General features: G+C 47.2%; 1 protein-coding gene across 1 annotated transcript in view; it reads right to left on the bottom strand.

The window, feature by feature from the left end:
• The window catches only part of IQSEC3 (IQ motif and Sec7 domain ArfGEF 3), a 218,977-nt gene extending 194,269 nt beyond the window's left edge, over positions 1-24,708 (bottom strand). The window contains exon 1 of the mRNA XM_068277664.1: positions 24,285-24,708. Within this exon, the coding sequence (XP_068133765.1) occupies positions 24,285-24,691 (407 nt within the window). The 5' untranslated portion in view covers positions 24,692-24,708. The remainder of the gene's footprint in view (positions 1-24,284) is intronic.

Raw genomic sequence — 24,708 nt, 5'->3', positions numbered from 1 at the left:
GAGCCGACTCCCAGCGCCCAATCTGCTTTATGACCCCCTCGCTCAACCCCCAACGTGACGCCTCAGTAGCCGCACCAATCCGGAACGAGTGGGAGGCAAACTCCAGAAAAGGGAGGCCGAGTTGGCCTAAACATTTTCGAAACAATGCTACAAACTGAAAGCGAGACAACGCCGAGCCGTCCCGGTGCGCCAAAAACACCCGAGCCTGAGAGGGGCGAGCTGCCCCAAAACTCTGGACGTTATAATGAGGGCATAATGGGCCGCCAATCTGAAACAGGGTGATAGTCCGGCCCCTGCCTGCCTGGTCAGTTTTTGAGCGCGGCAGATAAATGACGACCGTATCAGCATGAACGGAGATGTGTTCTGCAAGAATGCCTCCCACTCCCGCTTTGTTGCGGCTAACAAGCTCCCCTATTCTAAAGGCCCCGAAAAAAGCCAGCACGAAGGCGGTCTGAAATAGACCGCACTCATAACTGGAGGAACATACGCCCGGAAGTATCCCCACCAGCCTCCCCAGCAACTCAAACGTAACTGGGCGCCTGGCCTCCCTGCGAACCGACCCAGACCGGTAACCCCTAAGGGCCTGCCTAACCCGGAAATCTTTAGTTACATCTAAGAGCCCCCTGACCTTGAACCAAAAGGCCAGAGCCGATAACTTCTTAGCCACTGCCGATGCCGAAATACCCTCTACAAAATTATTCCCCAAGAAATACAGCAACAAACATAGCCGTTCTTCATCCGAAGCACAACCTCCTGCTTGAAACATCAAAGCGTCCCACGCATTCCACACTAACGTGTACGCTGCCGCTGACGACTCTGATATGGATCTCCCAATCATACAGGATACCGCTCGAAAGGAATCCTCCACGCCGCGGGCGGGCAAGGAACCCCACGCTCTTCCGCCGTGGGAACCGCAGCCCGGAATCTGTCCCACTGGAATCGAGAAAGTGCATCAGCAATGACATTGTCGACCCCAGGTAAATGCACAGCAAACAAGTAAATATTAAACCGCAAGCAATCCAACACCAATTGCCGCATCAGACTTATCACCGGGGGGGAAGATGCCGAACAGCTGTTCACTGCCAACACCACACCCATGTTGTCGCAGTTGAACCTCACCCGCTTGTTGGCCAGCTGCCTTCCCCAAATCTGTACCGCCACCACTATGGGGAATAACTCCAACAGCACCAGGTTGGACGTAAAACCCGCCTCCACCCAGGTTGTGTCCCAGGGAACTGCGCACCATTGGCCCGCGAAAAAGGCCCCGAAACCATGAGAGCCCGCCGCATCAGTAAACAGCTCTAACTCCGCATTGCTCACCGTGTCTTGCATCCACAGTGACTTGCAATTGAAATTAGTCAAGAAAATCAACCACACCTGTAGGTCGGCCTTGATGTCCGCGGTTAGCCGAATCCGGTGGTGTGGCGCCGACGCTCCTGCAGTCGCCATTGCCAGGCGCCTGCAGAAAATACGCCCCATGGGCATGATTCTGCAGGCGAAATTCAACTTGCCCAGCATAGACTGCACCTCCCTCAAAGTCATCTTTCTGCTACTGAGTGCCAATGAAATGGAATTCTTGAGGTTCACCACCTTATCAGCTGGCAAGCTGCATTCCATAGCAACGGTGTCTATAGTAATGCCCAAGAATTTCAACGCCGTGCCGGGTCCCTCCGTCTTTTCCTCGGCGAGTGGGACCCCGAAGCGCTCACATACGTGCCGCATAGTCGCCAATGCGTACGCACAATCAGGAGAGTCTGCTGCACCCATGAACAAAAAATCGTCGAGGTAGTGTATAATTGACTGCACACTCGAATCATCCTTCACTACCCATTCCAAAAAAGTGCTAAACCTCTCGAAATAAGCACATGAAATGGAGCACCCCATGGGCAGACACCTATCCACAAAGTACTCTCCTTTCCAAAAACAACCCAACAAACGGAAACTTGAAGGATGAACCGGCAGTAACCTAAAAGCTGATTCGATATCAGTCTTTGCCAGTAACGCCCCTTGACCCAGACGCCTGACCCAACTCAAAGCCGCATCGAATGAGGTGTACACCACCGATGCATCATCACCCGACAATCCATCATTGACAGATGAACCGCGAGGAAAAGACAAGTGGTGGATTAGGCGGAACGATCCCGGTTCTTTTTTAGGAACCACGCCCAGCGGTGACACGATCAGATCAACCAGAGGGCGAGAAGGGAACGGACCCGCCAATCGACCCATTGCCACCTCCTTAGCCAATTTCTTGTCCACGACACCCGGCAACTCATAGGCGGACTTCAAGTTCCTAAAGGGGGGGGCCGACCGCAACGAACAACTACTGGGAATCCGGAACCCCTCCTCAAAACCCGCCCTCAGGAACTCCGCCGCCTCGTGGTCGGGATACCTACTTAGAAACTGTGCCATCACCTCCCCCTTCACTGGCGTCATCCCTTTTTCGCGCAGAATCCCCCGACTTCCCCCTTCGCTGCTTGTAACATCTGGAAGCCGCGTGTGAGCCTCCGCAATGGGAGCACTCATGCTTGAACCGGCAGGACTGGCCAAAACGACAAGCTCCATCGTTGTATTGCCAACAGGTACCCTTTCCACGGGTCGCCGGCTGGCCGGCGGGGGCCGACCCTCCGGCTGTTGCTGGAAAGGACTGAGAGGCCCTTGCCGGAATCATCAACCGCATCCACAAGGTGATATCCTTATGGTCCCACCGAACCTCCGGCCGTACCGCCTTTGTCTGCCTAAACTGCTCGTCATACCGCAGCCAGGCATTCCCCCCGTACGACCGGTAGGCCTCCCCGATCGAATCCATGTAACCAAACAGCGCTGTGCAATGCTCAGGCTGCTTTTCCCCTGTCACGCTTGCAAGGATTGAGAAAGCCTGGAACCAATTCTGGAAGGTCCGGGGTATCAATCTATAGCGCCGTTCCTCCTCCCTCTTCTTCTCGTCCGGCTTACCCTTATCCAGATTGAACTTCTCCAGCTGGAGGAGCGAAAATATCTCAATATATTCGCCCTTCCAGATTCGCTCCTTCACTTCCTGCTTCAAATGAGAACCAAGAAGGCCATTGAAACAAACGTACAGTTCCGCATGCGACGCATCTGCCAGTCGCACTTGGCCTGCACCCCCATCAACAGAAGAGCCGCTGGCTGCCCCTTCCGTCTGCACCGCCACCTCCGCCTGGACACTACTCAAACCCAACGCCGCGGGTGGAGCCACCTGAACCACCCCCTGTACGGCCAAACCTACTCCTTGCGCCCCTCCATGTACCAGCCCCACCTGAGGGGCCGCTCCCGGGGGTGCCAAAGACCAAGCCCCCACGGGTGAGAGGGGCGATCCCATTGGTAACAACCCCGACGCCCCCGCCGGCATGTAAGGTGAAGGCTGCACCTGCGCTAACTGCGACCCCGCTGGCGCTGCTAGGGTACCAGCCCCACCCTGTCTTCCCCCGCAAATCCCCAACAATAAAGTGGCTAAGGCATTAACTGCGGCTAGATTGGCCTCACCTGGCTGCTCCGGACGCATGTCCCTGCCAGCCGTCACTCCGGATCCACCCGCTGCGACGTTGTCATCATCCTCTACAGAATCCAACTCGGAGCCAGAGCCGTTATCCGCTGGGGGGCCCCTGCCGTGCTGTGCGTGCTGAGCCTGTGGCCGCTGATCACCTCTGCCCGACTTGCTCTTCTGCCTGCTGGATCCTCCCGACTTTCCCTTGCTGGTGGAGCTCCTGCTCGCACCGTGCGCTTGGTGGGTCGCCGCCGCGGAGGGGAGGGCGGCACCCGTGGGGTTGGAGTCCTTCCGTTGGGCCCGCTTAGTCTGCCGCGCAGCGCGGGGACTAAGGGCCGCATCACCTCTCGCCTGCTGTGTATGTGAAGAGCCGGCCGCGCTGGATGGCCCTTCTCCTGCTGCCTCATGCCGTTGGTTGGGATTCCTCCCGCCAGCCCCCTTGCCCTTGGACAACCGTTTTGCAGGGGGAGGCGGAGGGTCCCTAGGGGGGCTCCCTGAGCGGCGCCGGGGCCCGGCATGGTGCTCTGGGCTGAGCCTATCCGGGGGCCTGGACTGCCTCCTCTCTTCGCTTCTCCCCTCACCTGCTTGCTCGGATGGAGCGCTGGGTGCCGCAGCCGCGGGTGGCTCGCTGGCCGCCGCAGCCTCCGCCGTTGTGCCTGCTCCTATCGCCGCCAGCTGGACCTGGACCCACGAGGGGCCCCTTGACTCCGCTTCCGCCCGGATCCTGGCCACCAAACGGTCTAAATCTGCCATAGTTGCGGGGGCACAGGCGGGCGTCCGGCAAGCAGCTTCTTCCTTCACGCTGCTCCAAGCCGGAAGTGCCCGCCTCCTTACATCCGCCGCCTGCCCGGGAAAATCCGCCTACACCTCCCAGCGCAGAGCTGCCCGCCCCTTGCCCCAGTTAACCCCTGCACCGCCCCAGCAATACATGGCGGCTACCCACTAGCCCACCTATCTAGCGCTACCCGGGGAGGGGGGACGGCTACCTCATCATGGCCGGGCCCTCCGCACTACGCTAGCTCCAGCTTCTGGCCCTATCTTTACACAGAGGCACTGTATGCAGAACACTGTCCTGTACAGAGTGCAGACCATTACACAGAGGCACAGTATGCAGAACACTGTCCTGTACAGAGTGCAGACTATTACACAGAGGCACAGTATGCAGAACACTGTCCTGTACAGAGTGCAGACCATTACACAGAGGCACAGTATGCAGAACACTGTCCTGTACAGAGTGCAGAGCATTACACAGAGGCACTGTATGCAGAACACTGTCCTGTACAGAGTGCAGAGCATTACACAGAGGCACAGTATGCAGAACACTGTCCTGTACAGAGTGCAGACCATTACACAGAGGCACAGTATGCAGAACACTGTCCTGTACAGAGTACCGAGCATTACACAGAGGCACTGTATGCAGAACACTGCCCTGTACAGAGTACCGAGCATTACACAGAGGCACTGTATGCAGAACACTGCCCTGTACAGAGTACCGAGCAGTACACAGAGGCACTGTATGCAGAACACTGTCCTGTACAGAGTGCAGAGCATTACATTGAGGCACGGTATGCAGAATACTGTCCTGTACAGAGTGCAGACCATTACACAGAGGCACAGTATGCAGAACACTGCCCTGTACAGAGTACCGAGCATTACACAGAGGCACTGTATGCAGAACACTGCCCTGTACAGAGTACCGAGCATTACACAGAGGCACTGTATGCAGAACACTGCCCTGTACAGAGTACCGAGCAGTACACAGAGGCACTGTATGCAGAACACTGTCCTGTACAGAGTGCAGAGCATTACATTGAGGCACGGTATGCAGAATACTGTCCTGTACAGAGTGCAGAGCATTACACTGAGGCACGGTATGGAGAACACTGTCCTGTACAGAGTGCAGAGCATTACACTGAGGCATGGTATGGAGAACACTGTCCTGTACAGAGTGCAGAGCATTACACAGAGGCATGGTATGGAGAACACTGTCCTGTACAGAGTGCAGAGCATTACACAGAGGCATGGTATGCAGAACACTGTCCTGTACAGAGTGCAGAGCATTACACTGAGGCACGGTATGGAGAACACTGTCCTGTACAGAGTACCGAGCATTACACTGAGGCACGGTATGGAGAACACTGTCCTGTACAGAGTACCGAGCATTACACAGAGACAGAGGCATGGTATGCAGAACACTGTCCTGTACAGAGTGCAGAGCATTACACTGAGGCACGGTATGCAGAATACTGTCCTCTACAGAGTACCGAGCATTACACAGAGACAGAGGCATGGTATGCAGAACACTGTCCTGTACAGAGTGCAGAGCATTACACAGAGGCACGGTATGCAGAACACTGCCCTGTACAGAGTACCGAGCATTACACAGAGGCACGGTATGCAGAACACTGTCCTGTACAGAGTGCAGAGCATTACACAGAAGCAGTATACACAGCCCTGTGCAGTTCAGAGTTCTTTGGAGCCATTTACAGCTGTGGGGTAAGCACACAGCCTTGGGTTCTAGTGCAAATGAAACAATGGGGACTCCCCAGCACTGGGCTATCTTCTCCTGGAACCTGCTTCCTAGGAAAGACAGTAAAAGATCCCTGAGCCCAGTATGGAAACAGTCACTATGCAAAGCACACATATTGAAAATCATTACAGCTACAACACCAATGAAGAGCCAATGCAGTGCCTTACTCCAGGCCTAGACAGGTTCTCTGGATCAGTACCAGCTTCCTACACCATTCATACACAGGATGCAGTGCAATGTGTCAGCATTGCACGGCACTCTGTACTGTATTTACAGCAACGCTCTCTGGCATCTGTCACATACAACTACAGCTCCATGAAGCTCACAGAAGCAAAGATCAGGTGCAGAGCACCATTGCAGTACATAACCCTGAGCCTTACGCACAGCCTCCACATCAGTATGACGCCAGCACAACCCCTAATTCCTGACCCTCGGAGTCCTGAATCTCCCATCCCCCTGTGGCATCCACATTCACTGCATGTACAAATGCATCATTCCAGCTCCTCTATCCAAGCAGAGTCCAGCAGTACCCCAGGACAGGCAGGGAATAATGACATTCTACTATACACCACACAGATCCACGCGCACAGCATACACAGAGCAGTGGGGGAGCAGAGCAGAGCTCCATCGCATACATATAGAGGGGGAGGCTGCTAGCAAGAGCCTTCATTACACAATGTCAAGGTGAGAGAGAGATTGCCAGCTCTTATTGCTGGGATGATGCCTATGAATCCTGGGCTTAATGGGGGGGCTCTTAGCTCCTCCATAAATCACATTCAGATTAATCCAGCAATATTGACAGCTCTATAAGATCCAGGCAGACGTTGCTGCTGTGACCTCCGACCTGCCTGAAATTGACTCTATTATTGCCTAGAGGTGTCACGGAAGGTGTGCATCCATCAGAGGCAGTCATGGGGGACCCAGGGTGTCTAAACCACAAATATTATCAATTACGGTGAGCCAAAAGGACAAGTCTATGAAGAGTGTTTATTTGTGGAAATGCTTTACTCTGGCCAGGCAGGTGTGCCTGGGATATTGTCTGGCCACCAGACATAAGCTTATATTCGCTGTAGAACCAGCATGCATTTTGAAAAGTTCTCCAGCTGCTGCAGTGACTTCAAGGCCAGGTAGGCCTGCTGGGACATGTAGTACCCAGGGCTGCAGGGCTGCGGAGTCGGAATAGAGGAGTGGGAGTCTGAGCAATTTTGGGTACCTGGAGTCGGAGTTATAGGTTTCATAAACTGAGGAGTCGGAGTCTGACTATTTTTGTACAAAATCCACAGCCCTGGTAAGTATTAAACTAAGGAGTCGGAGTCGAGGAGTCGGCGTCGGAGCCATTTTGGTTACCCGGAGTCGGTGGTTTCATAAACTGAGGAGTCGGAGTTGCAGTCGGATGATTTTTGCACCAACTCCACAGCCCTGATAGTACCACAGTAAATGAAGATCTGATATTATGCCAATGTAGTTTATGACCTTGTTGCACAAGACATAGGAACATAAATTAAAGGCACTACATCAATCCAATGGGGGGGGGGGGGGGGGGTTATTAAACAAAAGATTCCACTGTAAGCTATAAGCAATATATATTCTGAGAAGATGAACTTCCCTCATATTCAGAAGGTAAGTAGCCACCATCTCTTGTCAAGTTATAGAAACAAAATAATGAGATCCGAACTCTTCCAAAAGGTAAGTAGCATTCTCCCTCTATAAATAGTGAACTTCCCTCTTCCTTTAAGCAAACCTGAAGCGAAAGTAAACCTATGAGATAATGAAATGTATGTGTAGTACAGCTAAGAAATAGAACATTAGTTGCAAAGAAAAGAGTCTCATATTGCAATTCAGAACAGGGAGTAACAAAAACTTCAGTTGTTATCTATATAAAGGAGCTTCTCTAAGCTCTTCGACCCACTTAGTTGAATGTAGTCCTGTTTTCTGAAGCAATTAACCACCTTACGACCGCCTAACGCTGATTGGCGGCCGCAGCGTAGCTCCCCCACGACCGCCTAATGCTAGGAATACACGATGAGATTTTTTCAGTAGATTTTCTGTCCAATCGTTTTTCTGATTGATTTCCATTCACTTCTTTGAGAAATCAGTCAGAATAATGGTCGAAAATCAGATCGGACCTGTCGGAAATTATCTATCGAACCATCTATCTGCCAAAAAATGTCATGGTGTATTCCCAGCATAATGCTGATCGGCGTCAAGTCCTGTGGGAGGGGATTAGCCGGGATCGCGCATTCCTGCTGAGTTACAGAACGGAGAGCCGTAAACAACCTGCCCGCCGCAATCATGGCTGACAAGCTGAGAGAAAAACCCACAGTAAGTGGTTGTACAGTGATCTAGTGCATCGCTGTACGGGGGACAGCTCTGTCACTGAGCTGTCCCCAGGAGAGGCTCACAAACGATCATCTCTCATAGACTGATGCCTACAAGAGGCGATCCCGGGGATTGGCTGCCGGGGAAGGGATAAAATAAAAAGAAAATAGGCTTTTTTTATAAAAAAACAAAAAACAAAACAAGAACAATAAGATTAATTAAAAAAAATGCAGATTGCAGTAGCAATCAGATGCAACCAACAGAAAGCTCTGTTGGTGGCAAGATTAATTTGTGTGTTAAGTTGTATGGCCATGCAGCACACTGTTAAAGCTGCAAAGTGCTGAATTGTAAAAGATGGCCAAGAAACAGTGAGAGACAGCTTGAGATAAGGTTTTACTGCAGGACAGTTCAAAGGATCATTATTTCTGCTTTGTTTTATAGCTTAAAAGACAGAGTGTGTCTTCAAAACTGCAACTGTGACCAAATGATGCAATGTTATAAAAAAAAACGTATATAACTGAAAATAAATAAATGAGACTATTTTCTTTGCTACTAATGTTCCATACATTATCTGCACTACACATACAATTTATTATAGCATATATTTTTTCTGCTTCTGGTTTTCTTTAAACAATTTAGGTATCCCAGCTCAGTGAAGCTGTCTAATTCGTAACCCCCCCCCCCCCCCCCTCCTCCCACTCACCACAAATATACCATGCTTGTACCCATTTGTTCTGCAAAAATGAAGATGTTCCCAAAGAAAGGTATGTGTCCTCTTTTCCCTATGAATGGAAGGTACCCCGTATCCGCTAGGAAAGTCAAGCAGTGCATCTACCCTTGTATAGATGGAATGGGTTTCTACCCTCTGAAAGAAGGTGTGCCTTTCTACAAGCAGGAAATTTGGGCACCTGCAAATGAGTACAATTTGGGCGCTGCCATAGAGTTCTATTAATTTTACAGGCAAGGAAGGGAAATTTGGGTTTAGACTCCAGGAGGAGTGTTTGTGCGGGGGTGGGGGCGGTAGAGGGTTAGGTGGTATTAAATACCGATATTTTACTATTACTGGACGTCCCAAATTTCCAAGTACCTTTTTTAATGTACCCCACCTACAGAAGGTCCATGTTTCACCTTTTGAATAAAGTAAGTGTTCTAGCAGAAGATACTGTAAGTGCTTCTACCCTCTTACAGAAGATAACAGTGTTTTACCCTCTTACAGAAGGTAAGAACTTCTACCCTCTTACAATAGGCAAGTGATTCTACTCTCTTGCAGAAGGTAAGTGCTTCTACCCTCTTAGAGAAGGTAACTGCTTGCAGGGGCGTAGCAATAGGGGGTGCAGAGGTAGCGACCGCATCGGGGCCCTTGGGCCAGAGGGGCCCCGAAGGGCCCTCCCTCAACTACAGTATTAGCTCTCTATTGGTCCTGCACTCATAGTAATCACTTCTATAGATACTTTGAATAGTGGTAATCATTAACAAACTGTTTCCCATCCCCTTCTTGCACCTCTGACACTGTAGTTGCCATTGGCAGGTTTTGGTGCGCCGTATCAATTGTTATGTGTAGAGTACTTGGGGGGCCCCATTGTAAAACTTGCATCGGGGCCCACAGCTCCTTAGCTACGCCACTGACTGCTTGTAAACTCTTACAAATGAGTAGTGTGCCTTCCTCCTTAAAGGGACTCCGAGCAGTGCAAAAACTATGGAAAGATGCATATCATTTTAAAGCTCTCTTTCTCCTCTTTCCAGTGATATATAAACCACCGCCCTACGCCTTTTAGTTTTCGCTATTTTTGCGATTGAAATTGCCGCGGCTGCGATTTCGATCGCGAAAATAGAGAAAACTAAAAGGCGTAGGGCGACGATTTAGGTGTCGCCAGAAAGAGGAGAAAGAGAGCTTTAAAATGATATCCATCTTTCCATAGTTACATTGTATTACACAGGGCGACTTTTTCTCAAAGTCAGCAGCTCCATTCAGCAGAAAAAGTCGCCCTGTGTAATACAATGTAACTATGGAAAGATGGATATCATTTTGAAGCTCTCTTTCTCCTCTTTCTGACGACCCCTAAATCATCGCCCTACGCCTTTTAGTTTTCTCTATTTTCGCGATCGAAATCCTAGCCGCGGCAATTTCAATCGCGCAAATAGTGAAAACTAAAAGGTGTAGGGCGGTGATTTATATATCATTGGAAAGAGGAGAAAGAGAGCTTTAAAATGATATGCATCTTTCCATAGTTTCTGCACTTCTCGGAGACCCTTTAAGCTGGCCATACACTGGCCCGATTTGCGCCCGTTTCGACAGCAGATTCGATCACTGGGATCGAATCTGCTGCCAATCGTTCACGCTACACGCCGAATTTCGATCCATTTCGTCCGATCCCGTCGATCGCGCCGTGCGGAAAATAACCGTCGATCGCCCGCGGGTAAAGAGCGCATCGCTAGCGGCGTTCGAGTGCCCGACGACCGACGCAATAGAGCCCACATACATTACCTGCTCCGCCGGCGCGACTCCAGTCTCCCGGTCACCGCTGCTCTGTCTGCGCTCTGGTCTCCAGGTCCGGCATGCCTCACTTCTTCTAGCCCGGCAGGAAGTTTAAACAGTAGAGCGCCCTCTACTGTTTAAACTTCCTGCCGGGCTAGAAGAAGTGAGGCATGCCGGACCTGGAGACCAGAGCGCAGACAGAGCAGTGGTGACCGGGAGACTGGAGTCGCGCCGACGGAGCAGGTAATGTATGCGGGCGGGCGGGGGCAGCAGCAGCAGCACCACCACAACAGATTGTGAACGGTTTCAGGCTGAAATCGGTTCACAATCTGTTTGCAGTAAAGGTAGCCATACGATCCCTATCTGATCAGATTCGATCAGAGAGGGATCTATCTGTTGGTCGAATCTGATGGTAAATCGACCAGTGTATGGCCACCTTTAATGAGAGACAAGTCCTCCTTCATTCAAGGTAATAAGAGCCCCTCTCAAATGCTCCTCCTTTACTAAATTCCTTCTTTTACAAAATGTAAGCGTCCCATCTTATAGAGAGTAAACCTGCTCCCCCTATTAGAACTCAACTCGAAAAGCTTAAGACCTTGGGTAGTAAAGCAGTGCATATCCCTCATTAGAATAGGTAAGTACTCTGATCTTCCTCTCTAATACAAAGTACACCATTCCCTTATAAAGGTGGGTTATCTGTTTTTATAGCAGGTAAGTGAGACTTATAGAAGGATTCTTTTCTCTGATACAAAGTGACCCCCTTATGAAAGGTCCCTCTCTTTTGCACAAGGTAACCCCTGCATACATGATATCCCCATTTTTAACAAGTACCCGTGTTATACAAATACCAGCAAGATATCCCCCATATAAGCTGTTCCCTCTTTGCTACCTCTCTTCTACAAGGTATTTAGAAAGCAGCCTCCTCTCTTATGCAAGATTACCTTAATGTGGACAGCACCCCACTCTATTATACAAGGTCACTTCTACCTAGAAGGCACACACTCTCTTATACAAGGTAACCCCTACATAAAAGGCACACACTCTCTTATACAAGGTAACCTCTACATAGAAGCAGGGCCGGCGCTACCATTAAGGCAAAGGAGACAGCTGCCCCAGGGCCCCAGAGCTTGTAGGGGCCCCCAGGGGCTATAAGAGGAAAAAAAAAATTTTCAAATCGGCCTTATAGTTTTTGAGAAAATCGATTTTAAAGTTTCAAAGGAAAAAAAAATACACATTTAAAAACCTGCCGACTTTAATGGTTAATAGCAAATCCACCTTAAATGCTAGAAACCCTAAATTTGCAGGATATGTTAAGGAGAGCATTAGGAATAAGAGGAAAAAACAATTTTTCAAAAAGACCTTACAGTTTTTGAGAAAATCGATTTTAAAGTTTTGAAGGAAAAAAGTATACTTTTAAATGCGGTAAATGTCACTTTTAGTAGTAAACCTAACGGTAGTGTAATTTTACATGCATCAAACGAAAGCGCAATAAATTTTCTGACGGGGTTTCCAGGGGGTCTATACGCAGCAGCATCGCTTTGGACAGGGATCGCTATACAGCCGCAATATGGCTGTATGAAGATCCCTGGCATTTTTTCCTATTTTCCCAATTTTTTTTTTATGTTTAGAGTGTGGGAATTTAAAAAAAAAAAAATTATGTGAGGTCCCCCCTCCTGAAACTTTTTAACCCCTTGTCCCCCATGCAGGCTGGGATAGCCAGAATGTGGAGCTCCGACCGATTGGGACTTCACACCCTGACTATACCAGCTGCAAAAAAGGTCCCCTAATGCCGATTTTTGTTCCAGGGTATATGTTGGGGGGGCCCCCCAGGTTTATTTTGCCCTGGGGCCCCATTGTTGCTTAAACCGGCCCTGCATAGAAGGCACACACTCTCTTATACAAGGTAACATCTACATAGAAGGCACACACCCTCGTATACAAGGTAGCCCCTACATAGAAGGTACACACTCTCTTATACAAGGTAACCCCTACATAGAAGGCACACACTCTCTTATACAAGGTAACCCCTACATAGAAGGCACACACTCTCTTATACAAGGTAACCCCTACATAGAAGGCACACACTCTCTTATACAAGGTAACATCTACATAGAAGGCACACACTCTCTTATACAAGGTAACATCTACATAGAAGGCACACACTCTCTTATACAAGGTAACCCCTACATAGAAGGCACACACTCTCTTATACAAGGTAACCCCTACATAGAAGGCACACACTCTCTTATACAAGGTAACCCCTACATAGAAGGCACACACTCTCTTATACAAGGTAGCCCCTACATAGAAGGCACACACTCTCTTATACAAGGTAGCCCCTACATAGAAGGCACACACTCTCTTATACAAGGTAACATCTACATAGAAGGCACACACTCTCTTATACAAGGTAACCCCTACATAGAAGGTACACACTCTCTTATACAAGGTAACCCCTACATAGAAGGCACACACTCTCTTATACAAGGTAACCCCTACATAGAAGGCACACACTCTCTTATACAAGGTAGCCCCTACATAGAAGGCACACACTCTCTTATACAAGGTAGCCCCTACATAGAAGGCACACACTCTCTTATACAAGGTAGCCCCTACATAGAAGGCACACACTCTCTTATACAAGGTAGTCCCTACATAGAAGGTACACACTCTCTTATACAAGGTAACATCTACATAGAAGGCACACACTCTCTTATACAAGGTAACCCCTACATAGAAGGCACACACTCTCTTATACAAGGTAGCCCCTACATAGAAGGTACACACTCTCTTATACAAGGTAACATCTACATAGAAGGCACACACTCTCTTATACAAGGTAACCTCTACATAGAAGGCATACACTCTCTTATACAAGGTAACCCCTACATAGAAGGCACACACTCTCTTATACAAGGTAACCCCTACATAGAAGGCACACACTCTCTTATACAAGGTAGCCCCTACATAGAAGGCACACACTCTCTTATACAAGGTAGCCCCTACATAGAAGGTACACACTCTCATATACGCGTATATCAAAAAAGGGCGCCTGGAAAAAAGGGCGCGGGGTGTAGCCGAAATTAGAAGTTTGAATGCAAAACCGTATTTTTAGTTTAAGAGGTTATAAACGATAATTTAGTGCTAAATACGTTAAATAAACGGAAATTAAATGGCAAAATACCGTCTATAACAGTAAACGAATTCTGAAATGAAACGTCAAATAGCGTCTATAGCAAAAACGATATTTACACTTGTATTAAGCATAGTACTAGAATGGTAGATTTTACAGGTATTTTACTGCAATTATAGCTAACTTTAGGGTCACAGATATCTCTCCTTATCCCTATCCCTCACACCTAGACCCCCCTTTGTGTAAAAACACATAATGTAATAAATTGTATATATTACATATGTTGTACTATAACTATACCTAACCTTACTCTCATACAGAGCCCTCCTTGTACCTATCCCTAACCCCTAGACCCCCCTGGTGGTGCCTAAACCTAAGACTACCCTGGTGGTGCCTAAACCTAAGACCCCCCTGTTGGTGCCTAAACCTAAGACCCCCCTGTTGGTGCCTAAACCTAAGACCCCCCTGTTGGTGCCTAAACCTAAGACTCCCCTGGTGGTGCCTAAACCTAAGACCCCCCTGGTGGTGCCTAAACCTAAGACCCCCCTGGTGGTGCCTAAACCTAAGACCCCCCTGTTGGTGCCTAAACCTAAGACTCCCCTGGTGGTGCCTAAACCTAAGACCCCCCTGTTGGTGCCTAAACCTAAGACCCCCCTGTTGGTGCCTAAACCTAAGACCCCCCTGTTGGTGCCTAAACCTAAGACTCCCCTGGTGGTGCCTAAACCTAAGACCCCCCTGTTGGTGCCTAAACCTAAGACTCCCCTTCTGGTGCCTAAACCTAAGACCCCCCTGGTGGTGCCTAAACCTAAGACCCCCTGGTGGTGCCTAAAACTAACCACCCCCCTGGTGGTGTATATTGCACTGTATGTATACCTAACCCTCCCTGTACCTATCCCTAACCCCTAGACCCCCCTGGTGGTGCCTAAACCTAAGACCCCCCTGGTGGTGCCTAAACCTAAGACTCCCCTGGTGGTGCCTAAACCTAAGACCCCCCTTCTGGTGCCTAAACCTAAGACCCCCCTGGTGGTGCCTAAAACTAACCACCACCCTGGTCCTAACCCTCCCTGTACCTATCCCTAACCCCTAGACCCCCTAGTAATGCCTAAACCTAACCATCCCCACTGCACAAAACACGCTAAACACATATAAACAATAATATATTTAATCCTTAAAATACTTCACTCCAAATTACATGAATAAAATAATTTATATATTTGTAATAGAATAACTAGCCTTAAAATCACGTAGAAATCTTAAAATAACAGTAATTTGTAATAGAATAACTAGCCTTAAAATCACGTAGAAATCTTAAAATAACAGTAATATTTAAAGCGATATTTTAGTAACTATAATCAACGCATTAGAAGTGTAAAAACAAAGTTAATACCATAAGCGATGTATTTCTAATACAATCAGCTTTAGAAACGTTATTTAAGCATTATACATATGAAAACGAATTTTAAATGGTAAAAGAAGTGTAAACGAAATTTTAGTTGTTATAGTTTTATAAGCGCATTTTGAAAACGAAAAACTAGTTAAAACCCATATAAGCGAAATTTACAAACGAAAAAATAAGTATAATACAAAGTCTAAACGAACTTGTAAAGGATATTTGTTATAAACTGTATCCTGTAAACGAAAACCTTTGTTAACACGATCCCTGTAACCGCTATTTCTCGTGCGCCCTTTTTTCCTGTCGGGCGCCGAATAGCCGATATTTTGCATTGCAGTCTATGGCGGCGCCCTTTTTGTCCACTATCCCTGTGCGCCCTTTTTTACTAGTTCCCTCTTATACAAGGTAACCCCTACATAGAAGGCACACACTCTCTTATACAAGGTAGCCCCTACATAGAAGGTACACACTCTCTTATACAAGGTAACATCTACATAGAAGGCACACACTCTCTTATACAAGGTAACCTCTACATAGAAGGCACACACTCTCTTATACAAGGTAACCCCTACATAGAAGGCACACACTCTCTTATACAAGGTAGCCCCTACATAGAAGGCACACACTCTCTTATACAAGGTAGCCCCTACATAGAAGGTACACACTCTCTTATACAAGGTAACATCTACATAGAAGGCACACACTCTCTTATACAAGGTAACCTCTACATAGAAGGCACACACTCTCTTATACAAGGTAACCCCTACATAGAAGGCACACACTCTCTTATACAAGGTAGCCCCTACATAGAAGGCACACACTCTCTTATACAAGGTAAACCCTACATAGAAGGCACACACCCTCGTATACAAGGTAGCCCCTACATAGAAGGTACACACTCTCTTATACAAGGTAAACCCTACATAGAAGGCACACACTCTCTTATACAAGGTAACCTCTACATAGAAGGCACACACTCTCTTATACAAGGTAACCCCTACATAAAAGGCACACACTCTCTTATACAAGGTAGCCCCTACATAGAAGGTACACACTCTCTTATACAAGGTAACCCCTACATAGAAGGCACACACTCTCTTATACAAGGTAGCCCCTACATAGAAGGTACACACTCTCTTATACAAGGTAACCCCTACATAGAAGGTACACACTCTCTTATACAAGGTAACCCCTACATAGAAGGCACACGCTCTCTTATACAAGGTAACATCTACATAGAAGGCACACACTCTCTTATACAAGGTAACCCCTACATAGAAGGCACACACTCTCTTATACAAGGTAGCCCCTACATAGAAGGCACACACTCTCTTATACAAGGTAACCTCTACATAGAAGGTACACACTCTCTTATACAAGGTAACATCTACATAGAAGGCACACACCCTCTTATACAAGGTAACCCCTACATAGAAGGCACACACTCTCTTATACAAGGTAACTCCTACATAGAAGGCACACACTCTCTTATACAAGGTAACATCTACATAGAAGGCACACACTCTCTTATACAAGGTAACCTCTACATAGAAGGTACACACTCTCTTATACAAGGTAACATCTACATAGAAGGCACACACTCTCTTATACAAGGTAACCCCTACATAGAAGGCACACACTCTCTTATACAAGGTAGCCCCTACATAGAAGGTACACACTCTCTTATACAAGGTAACCCCTACATAGAAGGTACACACTCTCTTATACAAGGTAACCCCTACATAGAAGGCACACACTCTCTTATACAAGGTAACCCCTACATAGAAGGCACACACTCTCTTATACAAGGTAGCCCCTACATAGAAGGCACACACTCTCTTATACAAGGTAACCCCTACATAGAAGGCACACACTCTCTTATACAAGGTAGCCCCTACATAGAAGGCACACACTCTCTTATACAAGGTAGCCCCTACATAGAAGGCACACACTCTCTTATACAAGGTAGCCCCTACATAGAAGGCACACACTCTCTTATACAAGGTAGCCCCTACATAGAAGGCACACACTCTCTTATACAAGGTAACCCCTACATAGAAGGTACACACTCTCTTATACAAGGTAACCTCTACATAGAAGGTACACACTCTCTTATACAAGGTAACCCCTACATAGAAGGCACACACTCTCTTATACAAGGTAGCCCCTACATAGAAGGCACACACTCTCTTATACAAGGTAACCTCTACATAGAAGGTCCACACTCTCTTATACAAGGTAACCCCTACATAGAAGGTACACACTCTCTTATACAAGGTAACCTCTACATAGAAGGTACACACTCTCTTATACAAGGTAACCCCTACATAGAAGGTACACACTCTCTTATACAAGGTAGCCCCTACATAGAAGGCACACACTCTCTTATACAAGGTAACATCTACATAGAAGGCACACACTCTCTTATACAAGGTAACCCCTACATAGAAGGCACACACTCTCTTATACAAGGTAACCACTACATAGAAGGCACACACTCTCTTATAAAGGTAGCCCCTACATAGAAGGCACACACTCTCTTATACAAGGTAGCCCCTACATAGAAGGCACACACTCTCTTATACAAGGTAAACCCTACATAGAAGGCACACACTCTCTTATAAAGGTAGCCCCTACATAGAAGGCACACACCCTCTTATACAAGGTAGCCCCTACATAGAAGGCACACACTCTCTTATACAAGGTAACCCCTACATAGAAGGCACACACTCTCTTATACAAGGTAGCCCCTACATAGAAGGCACACACTCTCTTATACAAGGTAAACCCTACATAGAAGGCACACACTCTCTTATAAAGGTAGCCCCTACATAGAAGGCACACACCCTCTTATACAAGGTAGCCCCTACATAGAAGGCACACACTCTCTTATACAAGGTAGCCCCTACATAGAAGGTACACACTCTCTTATACAAGGTAACCCCTACATAGAAGGTACACACTCTCTTATACAAGGTAACCTCTACATAGAAGGCACACACTCTCTTATACAAGGTAACCCCTACATAGAAGGCACACACTCTCTTATACAAGGTAGCCCCTACATAGAAGGTACACACTCTCTTATACAAGGTAACATCTACATAGAAGGCACACACTCTCTTATACAAGGTAACCTCTACATAGAAGGCACACACTCTCTTATACAAGGTAACCCCTACATAAAAGGTGGGAAGGGCTTGTTTCATTAAAGGGGCACTATAGCAAACATATACAAACAAGAAGTATGTTTTTTCCAGAGTAAAATGAGCCATAAATTACTTTTCTCCTATGTTGCTGTCACTTACAGTAGGTAGTAGAAATCTGACAGAAGCGACAGGTTTTGGACTAGTCCATCTCTTCATGGGGGATTCTCAGGGATTTATTTATTTTCAAAAGCACTTAGTGAATGGCAGTTGCTCTTTCCAACTACCAAAAAACTGTGTAGGGAGCAGGGAAGCTGGCCAGAATCATTGTTTAAATCCTTTTTAGGGAATCCTATATAATAAAACCCCTGTGTCTCTGCGTCCTGTCCCTGTGTGTGTGTGTGTGTGTGTGTCCGTGTTTACAGACTTGACAGTTTGCTGTCTGTGAACCTCATTGCATTGTGGGAAATAACAACTTTTTCCAACTGCCAGGCAAGCAACATCTCCCTGTGTGCATATACCACAGACAGCGGTGGAGGACGAACGAGCGCGATGCATCTGTGCTCACGTTGCTGGGGGTGGGAATGCCCGTAGCCTAGCGCCCATTTTTTAATGGGTGGGTTTTTTTACTAGTATCTTTATGAAAAATAAAAAAGCCTTGCTGAGAATCCCCTATGAAGAGATGGACTAGTCCAAAACCTGTCGCTTCTGTCAGATTTCTACTACCTACTGTAAGTGACAGCAACATAGGAGAAAAGTAATTAAGGCTGGCTCATTTTACTCTGGAAAAAACGTACTTATTATTTGTCTGTTTGCACATATTTAAAATTTTACCATTTTTCGCCACAGTGCCCCTTTAAGCTGCACTGCTAATGCAGCGCACCTTAATGTGAAGGAGCGGCCACTATGCATGCCTTACATAAGAGCGCTCGCTGCTATGTAAGGAGCATGCCTTCCTTAGATAGGAGCGTGCCTTCCTATACATAGTAACTACAGCCCACACACTCTTATACAAAGTAGCCATTACATAGAAGTTGCACACTCTCTTATAAAATGTAACATATTTATAGAAGCCTTTACCTTCCTCAAACAAGATAGCCACAAACCCTCCCATAGAAAGAGTCCCCTTTTCTTATGCAAGATAGTCACTATATGGTAACCACTATAACAAGGATTCCCCACTGTTTCACAAGAAGCCACCTCCATCTCACACCCCTTTATAAGAGCTCACTTCTACTTCATACAGGTAAGCCCCATCAGTGGTGTAGCTAAGGAGCTGTGGGCGAACACGGTAAATCCAGCGCTGGAGACTTGGGCGCAGCAGCGCAGGAGACTTGGGCGCAGCCGGCGCCACCATAGGCCGTAATAGGAACTACGGCTATCGCAGGCACATGGAGTAACTTCAGCGCCGTCAGAAGACGGATCTGAAGTTGCTTTTAAAACAATAATTCGGCTTCCAGCTATTGCTGGAAGCCGAATTATTTCATTCCCCCACTATCCATGTCGGCCTGGAGGGGGAATAGTAATTAACACGGCCAGACTTGTGCGGCAGCAGAATTAGCCATATACTGGCTGTGTCCTGCGCCCAAGTCTCCGGCGCCGTTCTCTCTCGTACGCGCTGTGGGCCCTGATGCAAGTTTTACAATGGGCCCCCCAAGCACTCTATACATAACAAGTGATACGGCGCACCAAAACCTGCCAATGGCAACTACAATTTCTGAGGTGCAAGAAGGGGATGGGGACAGTTTGTTAATGATTACCACTATTTAAAGTATCTATAGAAGTGATTATTATGAGCACAGGACCAATAGAGAGCTAATACCAGGGGCGTAGCAATAGGGGGTGCAGCGGTAGCGACCGCATCGGGGCCCTTGGGCCAGAGGGGCCCCATAGGGCCCTCCCTCAACTACAGTATTAGCTCTCTATAGGTCCTGTGCTCATAATAATCACTTCTATAGATACTTTGAATAGTGGTAATCATTAACACACTGTTCCCCACCCCCTTCTTGCATCTCTGACACTGTAGTTGCCATTAGCAGGTTTTGGTGCGCCGTATCAGTTGTTATGTATAGAGTGCTTGGGGGGCCCCATTGTAAAACTTGCATCGGGGCCCACAGCTCCTTAGCTACGCCACTGGCTAATACTGTAATTGAGGGAGTGCCCTTTGGGGCCCCTCTGGCCCAAGGGCCCCGATGCGGTGGCTACCTCTGCAACCCCTATTGCTACGCCCCTGAGCCCCATACAGAAGACCCCATCCTGCACCACACCTATACATAGAATTCTCAAACAAATGAACCTCTATATAGAAGGTACCCCTACCTGTGCCATGCACCACATGCAAGGTAACTCCTATATAGAGGTACCCCCTCTTATAAAGCTTAACCCCTATATACAAGCTAACACACACACACCTCTGCTATCGGTTACATTTTATTTCGAAAGCAACCACCACAAGGAAAATACATACAGAAGCCCCCCAGTTGTCTTATGAACAAGCCTACAACTATTGTATAGAGTAACCTCAATATACTGTGTATAAAGTAACCCTTACATGGAACACAACCTCCCTTTCATATTGGTTTCTCATACAATGTAACCTCTAAGAACCCCACCAGTCTCCTACTGACTGTATAGAAGGTACTTCCTATTAAAAACTGTAACTCTTCATAGAAGGTAGACCTAGCCTTATCCTTCTCATACTCAACTCTTTCATAAAGGGTAACCCCATAAAGGGAGCTCTCATTCTAGGAAACCCCATACATAGGAATCTCCCCATTCTAACCTCTGTATAGATGGTACCCTTTCTATTATAAAAAGTAAGCCCTATTTAGAAGCTGTCACCAAGTTGCGCCTGGGGCAAGGTCAGGTTTTGGCACCTACAGATCAGGTTTTGCCGCCTAAACTGCCATTCCCCATCCAAATTTTGCCGCCTTTTTAAGAATTCAACAAACTGCGCCTGGGGCAAGAGATCCGCCTGCACCCCCCCCCCCCCCCCCCCCGATCCGTCCCTGCTCTTCCATCTGTCACGTACAAAATAACCCCTATATAAGGAGCACCGTTCCATCCATCTCACACAAGGTGACCTCTATATAAGGAATACCCTCCCATCTATTTCATACAAGGAAACTCCTATATAAAGCACCCTTCCATCTATCTCATACGAGGTAACCCCTATATAAGAAGTACCCTCCCATCTATCTCATACAAGGTAACCCCTATATAAAAAGTACCCTCCCATCTGTCTCATACAAGGTAACCCCTATATAAGATGTACCATCTCATCTATTTTATACAAGGTAACCCCTATATAAGAAGTACCCTCCCATCTATCTCATACAAGGTAACCCCTATATAAGAAGTACCCTCCCATCTATCTCATACAAGGTAACCCCTATATAAGGAGTACCCCACCATCACCACCTATCTCATACAAGGTAACCCCTATATAAGGAGTACCCCACCATCACCACCTATCTCATACAAGGCAACCCCTGTATAAGGTGTACCTTCTCATCTGTCTCAAACAAGGTAACCCCTATATAAGGAGTACCCTCCCATCTATCTCACACAAGGTAACCCCTATATAAGGAGTACCCTCCCATCTATCTCATACTAGGTAACCTCCATATAAGGACTACCTTCCCATTTATTTCACACAAGGTAACCCCTATTTAAGGAGTACCTTCCCATCTATCTCATACAAGGTAACCCCTATATAAGGAGTACCTTCCCATCTATCTCATACAAGGTAACCCCTATATAAGGAGTACCTTCCCATCTATCTCATACAAGGTAACCCCTATATAAGGAGTACCTTCCCATCTATCTCATACAAGGTAACCCCTATATAAGGAGTACTCTCCCATCTATCTCACACAAGGTAACCCCTATATAAGGAATACCCTCCTATCTATCTCATACAAGGTAACCCCTATATAAGGAGTACCTTCTCATCTATCTCATACAAGGTAACCCCTATATAAATAATACCCTCCTATCTATCTCATACAAGGTAACCCCTATATAAGGAGTACCTTCCCATCTATCTCACACAAGGTAACCCCTATATAAGGAGTACCCTCCCATCTATCTCATACTAGGTAACCTCCATATAAGGACTACCTTCCCATTTATTTCACACAAGTTAACCCCTATATAAGGAGTACCTTCCCATCTATCTCATACAAGGTAACCCCTATATAAGGAGTACCTTCCCATCTATCTCATACAAGGTAACCCCTATATAAGGAGTACTCTCCAATCTATCTCACACAAGGTAACCCCTATATAAGGAATACCCTCCTATCTATGTCATACAAGGTAACCCCTATATAAGGAGTACCTTCCCATCTATCTCATACAAGGTAACCCCTATATAAGTAATACCCTCCTATCTATCTCATACAAGGTAACCCCTATATAAGGAGTACCTTCCCATCTATCTCATACAAGGTAACCCCTATATAAGGAGTACTCTCCCATCTATCTCACACAAGGTAACCCCTATATAAGGAATACCCTCCTATCTATCTCATACAAGGTAACCCCTATATAAGGAGTACCTTCCCATCTATCTCATACAAGGTAACCCCTATATAAGTAATACCCTCCTATCTATCTCACACAAGGTAACCCCTATATAAGGAGTACCTTCCCATCTATCTCACACAAGGTAACTCCTATATAAGGAGTACCCTCCCATCTATCTCATACAAGGTAACCTCTATATAAGGTATACCATCCTATCTATCTATCTATATCATACAAGGTAGCCCCTATATAAAGATGACCTTCCTATCTATCTCACACAAGGTAACCCCTATATAAGGAGTACCCTCCCATCTATCTCATACAAGGTAACCCCTATATAAGGTATACCCTCCTATCTATCTCATACAAGGTAACTCCTATATAAGGAATACCCTCCTATCTATCTCATACAAGGTAACCCCTATATAAGTAGTACCTTCCCATCTATCTCACACAAGGTAACCCCTATATAAGGAGTACCCTCCAATCTATCTCATACAAGGTAACCTCTATATAAGGAGTACCTTCCCAGCTATCTCATACAGGGTAACCCCTATATAAGGAGTGCCCTCCCATCTATCTCATACAAGGTAACCCCTATATAAGGAGTACTCTCCCATCTATCTCATACAAGGTACTCCTATATAAGGAGTACCCTCCTACCTATCTCACACATGGTAACCCCCTATATAAGAAGTACCCTCCCATCTATCTCATATAAGGTAACCCCTATATACGGAGTACCCTCTTACCTATCTCACACATGGTAACCCCAATATAAGGAGTACCCTCCCATCTATATCATACAAGGCAACCCCTATAAAAGGTGTACCCTTCTACCTATCTCACATATGGTAACCCCTATATAAGGAGTACCCTCCCATCTATAGCATACAAGGTAACCCCCTATGTAAGGAGTACCCTCTCATTTATCTTATACAAGGCAACCCCTATATAAGGAATGCTCTCCCATCTGTCTTATACAAGGTAACCCCTATATAAGGAGTACCCTCCCATCTATCCCATACAAGGTAACCCCTATATAAGCAGTACCCTCTCATCTATCTCATACAAGGTAACCCCTCTAAAAGTAGTTGGCTGCCATTTATCTCATACAAGATAAGCCCTATAAATGAAGTATTTGGTATTTCTTTATATACAAATCAGCACCCTCTCCAGGACACAAGCAGGCATCCTCACCTCCCCTCTCCCACCCCAGGTGGACATTGGACCCCCACAGACAGGTACTCACTCAGTCTTGCGTCCCAGAATGGCCTTGCACAGGGTGGCTGGTTTGTGCTGGATTTGAGGGGAGCTCCGGGGGGCAGCGCTCTGCTCTGGCTCCTCGGGGTGCTGCTGCTGCGGCGGCGGATGCTGGTGCCCCGGTGCCACCTGGTGTGCGGGACTCTCTGGTGCGGGGGCAGGTGCCGGGGCAGGAGGAGGTGGAGGGGGTGCCGGGCTGGGGTTCTGCGGGGCCGGTGCGGGCTGGTGCTGGTTCCGGAGACTCCGGTTCTCACTGCCCAGCTGGTCCAGGCGGCGCTCCAGCTCGTCTATCCGCTGCCGCTGCGTGTGGATGAGGCTCTGCTGGTTCTGCACGATGCTGGTCAGTTCCCGCAGGTACAGAACAGCCCGAACCGGGTTCTCCAGGAGGTTCTCCATCCCGGGACCCGGCCAGC

This window comes from Hyperolius riggenbachi, chromosome 3 (assembly GCF_040937935.1).
Source record: "Hyperolius riggenbachi isolate aHypRig1 chromosome 3, aHypRig1.pri, whole genome shotgun sequence".
NCBI lineage: Eukaryota > Metazoa > Chordata > Amphibia > Anura > Hyperoliidae > Hyperolius > Hyperolius riggenbachi.
Note: the sequence above shows the minus strand (reverse complement) of the source record. Positions and strands in the feature narration are given on the sequence as shown.